The sequence below is a fragment of the Macrobrachium nipponense genome, chromosome 14, assembly GCF_015104395.2.
Source record: "Macrobrachium nipponense isolate FS-2020 chromosome 14, ASM1510439v2, whole genome shotgun sequence".
In the NCBI taxonomy this organism is placed as follows: Eukaryota; Metazoa; Arthropoda; class Malacostraca; order Decapoda; family Palaemonidae; genus Macrobrachium; species Macrobrachium nipponense.
Window position 1 is genome coordinate 10,128,626 of NC_087207.1, and position 6,143 is coordinate 10,134,768.

The window sequence follows — 6,143 nt, forward strand, 5'->3', positions numbered from 1 at the left end:
CGACAGCAATCAATTGCCTGCCATTCCCCCTTACCTCAGAAAGCAATGCTGAACGGAAGACCAACTTTCCTCTGGAGGAGACACTTGCGTCTATCTCACTGCATCTGTCCCGGTGGACCCAAACTGGCAAATGAAAGGCTCCTTTGGGGAAGGAATGCAATGCATTGGAGTGTGATTTAAGGAAAATATTCTGACATACCTTAGGGAGAGGAGAGAGAGAGAGAGAGAGAGAAAATGTTAATATTCACGTAATAAATTTCACGTTGAATATAGGAGATAAATTAAGAAGTTCTCCCCACTTGAAATAACAATCTATATGAATCTACATGAAAGTCGTTTCGACAATAGCGAATTTTTAGATTAGAAATCATGAAAGTAGCGCACTTCTGGAACTTCATTGGGAACATTTTCAAAACCTTCACAAATAGAGTAAAATATGGAGACAGTGTTATATATTAATAGTGCAACCTGAGTGATTGAACTTCCGATTCCGATATACATTTATTAGTTTGTGCAATAGCGAAATGATGTGAAAGACCTGTAGGTAATGAGTATTAAGCCTAAGTATTTGAGAAAATAGCATTCAAAATCGACATGGATTTCTTCTCAAGCCACCACCCACCAACCCCTAACAGGCGCCACCCACCCCCTATCCCCCACCGTTGCCACCACCCACCGACCCCACACCGGCACCACCAACCACCAACCATCCACAGGCATCACGACCCACCGACACCCCACCGACGCCATCACCCACCGACCTCTCACCGACACCGCAACCCATCGACCCTACACTGGCATCACAGCCCACTGACCTCCCACCAGCATCACCACCCACCGACCTCCCACCAGCATCACCACCCACCGACCTACCACCAGCATGGCACCACCACCCACCGACCCTCCACTGGCACCACCACCCACCAACTCTCCTTTGAGCAGGCTTACCACCCACCGACCCTCAACCCCTGGCACCGGACCCACCACCGACCGGAACTCACGTGGCACCACCACCCACCAACCCTCTCCTTTTGGCCACCACCACACCGACCCCGGCTCCAAACCGGCATAACACCACCCACCGACCCTTAATGGCACCACCACCGACCGACCCTTAATGGCACCACCACCCGCCCATACGACCCTCCACCGGCATCACCACCCACCGACCCCTTAATGGCACCACCATCCACCGACCTCCCGCCAATGGCACCGCCCACCACCCACCGGAACCTGCCAAATGGCACCACCGACCCACCGACCCTCCATGGCTGCACCACCCACCCACCTCCCGACCCTCCACTGCACCATCCAGCTCACCGACCCCTGCCCCTTAATGGCACCACCACCCACCGACCTCCCAATGGCACCACCACCCACCGACCTCCCAATGGCACCACCACCCACCGACCCTCCACTGGCACCACCACCCACCGACCTCAATGGCACCACCACCCACCGACCCTCCACTGGCACCACCACCCACCGACCCTCCACTGGCACCACCACCCGCCGACCCCTCAATGGCACCACCACCCACCGACCCTCCACTGTCACCACCACCCACCGACCCTCCACTGTCACCACCATCCACCGCCACCCTCCACTGCACCACCACCACAACCCTCCACTGTCACCACCACCCACCGACCCTCAATGGCACCACCACCCACCGACCCTCCACTGGTCACCACCACCCACCGACCCTCCACTGGCACCACCACCCACCGACCCCTCAATGGCACCACCACCCATCGACCCTCCACCAGCATCACCACCCACCGACCGCCCAATGGCACCATCACCCACTGACCCTCCACTGGCACCACCACCCACCGACCTCCCAATGTCACTACCACCCACTGACCCTCCACTGGCATCACCACCCACCGACCCTCCAACAACGCCACCACCAACCAACCCTCCACCATCATCACCACCAACCTATGCCACCACCCACCAACCCTCCACCAAATTAGCACCCACCAAAGCCACACCGATCTCACCACCAGCCATCCACCACCACGACCTGCCACCACTCCACCGATCACCACCGCCGATTCCACCACCAACCCTCCACCAAATTACCACCCATCGAAGACCCACCGACGCCACTGCCCACCGACCTCCCACTAGCATCACCACCCACCGACCTCCCACCAGCATCACCACCCACTGACCTCCCACCAGCATCACCACCCACCGACCTCCCACCAGCATCACCACCCACCGACCTCCCACCAGCGTCACCACCCACTGACCTCCCACCAGCATCACCACCCACTGACCTCCCACCAGCATCACCACCCACCGACCTTCCACCAGCATCACCACCCACGACCTTTCCACCAAGCATCCACCACCCACCGACCTCCCACCCGCATCACCACACTGAACTCCCGATCCCCAAGCATCCCACCACGACCTGAAAAGAACACACACCTAGCATCACCACCCACCGACCTCCCACCAGCGGTCACCACCCACTGACCTCCCACCAGCGTCACACCCACTGACCTCCCACCAGCTCACACCCACGACCTCCACCACAGCACACACACGACTCCCACCAGCATCACCACCCACCGACCTCCCACCAGCATCACCACCCACTGACCTCCACAGCATCACCACCCACCGACCTCCCACCAGCACCACTGTCCACTGACCCTCTACCAACACCACCACCCACCGACCCTACACCAAATTACCACCCACCGAAGCCCCACCGACCCCACCACCCACCGACCTCCCACCAGCACCACCACCCACTTACCCTCCACTGGCATCACCACCCACCGACCCTCCGCCTGCATCATCACCCACTGATCCCACCACCCACTGACCCTCCACTGCCATCACCACCCACCAACACTCAACTGACGCCACCACCCACCGACCCACCACCAGCATCACCACCCACCAAAGCCCCAACGACGCCACCACCCACCAACCTCCCGCCAGTACCACCACCCACTGACCCTCCACTGGCATCACCACCCACCGACCCTCCACCAGCATCACCACCCACCAACGCCCGACCAATGCCACCACCCACCAACCTCCCACCGGCACCACCACCCACCGACCCTTCACCCACTGACCCTCCACCAGCATCACCACCCACCAATACCCCACCGACGCCACTACCCACCAACGCCCCACCAGCATCACCACCCATCTATATTCCACTGTTGCCACTACCCACCGACCCCCCACTGGCATCACCACCCAACGACGCCACCACCCACCGACCCTCCACCAGCATCACCACCCACCAACACCCCACCGACGCCCCACCGACGCCACTACCCACCAGCGGATTCTGGAATCCCCTCACACTGTGGAGATGTCTGGGAGTTGAAGCAGTGATCAAATGAGTCTGTTACAATCTAAACAAGAACGACAGGAACTTCCAACAGGTCCCGCAAAATTTTCTCGAGTTTTCCAAAGTGCTGGCCTGGAAGTAGACCTCTCAAGGTAGATATACACTCCATGTAAATTCTTTTTTGAATCTTGTTCATCTCAGCAATCCTTTCGTCAGCCACGTAATCGTATACAATCTTCTTTACATTTTCAAGGTCACGGAGATATTCCTGCTTGTGTTTATAAAATTTAGGCATCTCCTGAAGGAAAGCTGCCTCCAAATCTGTCTTTATCTTTTTATCCCTATATTGCAGGTTGTCATATCCTTTTGTATCATAGACTTTTTGGAAATGTTTCTCATACCAAAATTTAAGTCCACGTATTATATTCAAAAAATGTTTACTTCCATTCAGTAAATCTAAACAATCCTCTAAAAAACCATTATATAGGTAGGTTTCCGTGGAGGTCATATAGTTGCAATAGAATTCGTGAAGGTCTTGAAACATTTGCTTTATCTCCTGGTGTTCCTTTCTCTTCGCGTCGACCAAAGCAGTGGCAATATTTTCGACCAAATTGATTGTACTTGCCTGGGGAAGCAGAATTTGCATTTCCTTCCTCAAGTTATTATTCTCTTTCTCCAACCTTTTGATATTTTTTTTCATTTGCTTAAGTTCCTCCTTGTATTCTTGTATGACGAGTGCGATTCGTGCATCACAGTCTTTATTCGCCCGCTTACAACCTAAGCAATTTCGGCGAGTAAATTGAAGCTTGTCTGCTCTTTGCTTTTCTACTTCTCTTGTAGACTCCGATTTTGCTTCGCCTAAAAACAATCTGCGATTGTCTCCATCTAAAGACACTATCTTCCAGCGTGATTTGGCATTTTCCTGGACCAGTTTCTTAATCTCCCTATCCAGATATTCATTTTCTCGCTGGATCTCTTGAAGGTTTCCCCACAGAAGACTCCCTTTGCTTCCAGCATGACCTTCCATGTCCGTCCTTTGCCGTTCATTTCTTTTCAGCCGAGGTCGGACTTCTGCTGCTGCTTCATCATGTTCCTCAAAACCGCGGTTCCTCGAAGCTTCAGAGAACTTTCCTCCGCTTTCCTTTCGTGAGGCCTCACTTTCACCAAAAGCGGGAGCCAACTTTTCCGCTGTTCTGAAGTGTTCCTCCAACGTATTAAGTTTCATCTTCAGTTGTTTGTTCTCGCGCTTCAAAAGCTCATTTTTGCGCAATAGGCGATTCAGCGCTTCGTATGAAAGCTTTCTCTTGTCTTCCTTCTTTTGAACAAAGTTTCCGGTATCTTGTTTTGGTTCTGCAAAATAATAATCTTCCTCCCTTTCAGGATACGACCGTATCTCCTCACTTCGATCAACTATTTCGTTCATCTTTCCGTTGTTGAGGGACACAAACTGCAGTAGATCCTTTTCTACTTGCTCAATTATTTTCGTTACATTTTTCCATCACTCTTCCAACAGGATTGGATCCCTCTCTGTTTTGCATCTCACGGGTGTTGTGGGCGTTTAATTTGTCCAAACTTTCCTCTTGCAGCATCTCGAAATATGTGTTCGTTGCATTAGGCTGACTTCTAACTTCGTTTGTGAAAATTTTCCGCTCTTTTCGAACTTCATCAGTCTTCTTGATTTTTCCTCTGAAGATATCTCTATCATTATCATTCTCTTGCCTCAAGTTTTCTACTGCACTTCTCTTCATTTGCCTTTCCTCGCAAAGTTCTGTTGATGCAGTTAAATCCAAGTAATCTCTCAACTTCTTGTTTTCGGACTGGAGATTTCCTATTGCTCGATTTTGTCCCTCAAGCTCTAATGCGAGTCTCCTTGCTTCTTCTTCTTCTTTGAGCTCAGTTTGAGCTTGGGCCTCAACAAGCAGGTTTTTATAATTTTTCTCCATTTTTTCCAGGCCTTTCCAAAGACATTCATTCTCTTGTTCTAGGGCAGTCATCTTTTCAAGCCTTTTCAGATGTTCTTCATTATCTCTTATGGAAGCAACCTTTTTCAGTCTCTTCTGGTCTTCAATCTCTCTTTCGAGAGCCACCATCTTTTCTGTTTTTTCAGCGCTTTGCTTTCTCACTTTGCCGAGGATATCCCTCGCTTCGACCAGCTGGTGTTCCATTCGGCTCTTGTCCAGCCTTAGTTGGTGAAGCTCTTCGTTCATGGTGTCCATCTCTCTGTTTTTGTTTTCCAACCTTTCTATAGTATTTTCCATCCATATATTCTGTTGTTTCATTTCCTTTAACTCCTCCTGCAGGTTTTTTACTGCATTGTTCATTTCCTCTGCGAGTACCTCATGATCTTTTATATGTCGTTCTCTCTGCTCCTTCTCTGTCTTCATCCGTTCGAGGTCTCGCTGTATCTTTACCATATTCTTCTTAAGATTCTCGTTCTTATCCTCCAAATCTTCTAGATTCCAGTCCTTCGAGATTTGCTGTACTCTGATTTTTTCAATTTCTTCCTGCATTGTATCAATGTTTTCCTGAAGAATCTTGTTTTCCATTTTCAAATCCTTAATCATTTGTTCCTTCTCCGAGATGTGCTGCTCTTGTATTTGCAAAAGATTCTCCTTCTCTTGCTTTTCTTCTGTGAGTTTTTTCATCGCCTCCTTGAACAAGTGTCTCTCCTTCGCCAGAACTTCTTCGATCTTAAGAAGTTCAGCTTCCTTCAAGATTACCTGCAGTCGGGTTTGTTCAAAGTCTTCCTTCATCATATCCATGTTTTTCTTAAGAATCTCTTTCTGTTTGACCAAATTCTTGATTACAAGTTCCT

The 6,143-nt window shown here is 50.9% G+C and overlaps 4 protein-coding genes across 4 annotated transcripts in view; 2 read left to right on the forward strand and 2 right to left on the reverse strand.

Annotated features, from left to right (window-relative positions):
- Nucleotides 1-594: 594 nt before the first annotated feature.
- Nucleotides 595-1,092, forward strand: LOC135226045 (uncharacterized histidine-rich protein DDB_G0274557-like). Its single transcript, XM_064265524.1, has one exon. The coding sequence runs from the start codon at nt 595-597 to the stop codon at nt 1,090-1,092; it is 498 nt and encodes a 165-aa protein (XP_064121594.1).
- Nucleotides 1,093-1,240: 148 nt separating this feature from the next.
- LOC135226046 (uncharacterized) lies at nt 1,241-3,380 on the forward strand. Its single transcript, XM_064265525.1, has 3 exons — nt 1,241-1,978; nt 2,013-2,410; nt 2,528-3,380. Exons 1-3 carry the CDS (start codon nt 1,241-1,243, stop codon nt 3,378-3,380), a joined length of 1,989 nt encoding a protein of 662 aa, XP_064121595.1.
- Nucleotides 3,381-3,392: 12 nt separating this feature from the next.
- On the reverse strand, nt 3,393-4,751 carry LOC135226047 (polyamine-modulated factor 1-binding protein 1-like). The gene has a single exon (XM_064265526.1). The coding sequence runs from the start codon at nt 4,749-4,751 to the stop codon at nt 3,393-3,395; it is 1,359 nt and encodes a 452-aa protein (XP_064121596.1).
- Nucleotides 4,752-4,800: 49 nt separating this feature from the next.
- The window catches only part of LOC135226048 (calponin homology domain-containing protein DDB_G0272472-like), a 26,400-nt gene continuing 25,057 nt past the window's right edge, over nt 4,801-6,143 (reverse strand). The window contains exon 6 of the mRNA XM_064265527.1: nt 4,801-6,143. This exon is cut by the window's right edge and continues 978 nt beyond it. Coding sequence (XP_064121597.1) covers nt 4,801-6,143 — 1,343 coding nt within the window.

Excerpts from the sequence above, each read along its gene's own strand:
- LOC135226047 (XM_064265526.1), bottom strand. The coding sequence starts at position 4,751 with ATGAACGAAATAGTTGATCGAAGTGAGGAGATACGGTCGTATCCTGAA.
- LOC135226046 (XM_064265525.1), top strand. The coding sequence starts at position 1,241 with ATGGCACCACCGACCCACCGACCCTCCATGGCTGCACCACCCACCCAC. Across the intron at positions 1,979-2,012 it reads ACCAACCCTCCACCAAATTA|CCATCCACCACCACGACCTG; the intron begins GCACCCACCAAA and ends TCTCACCACCAG. Across the intron at positions 2,411-2,527 it reads ACTGAACTCCCGATCCCCAA|CTCACACCCACGACCTCCAC; the intron begins GCATCCCACCAC and ends ACCTCCCACCAG.
- LOC135226045 (XM_064265524.1), top strand. The coding sequence starts at position 595 with ATGGATTTCTTCTCAAGCCACCACCCACCAACCCCTAACAGGCGCCAC.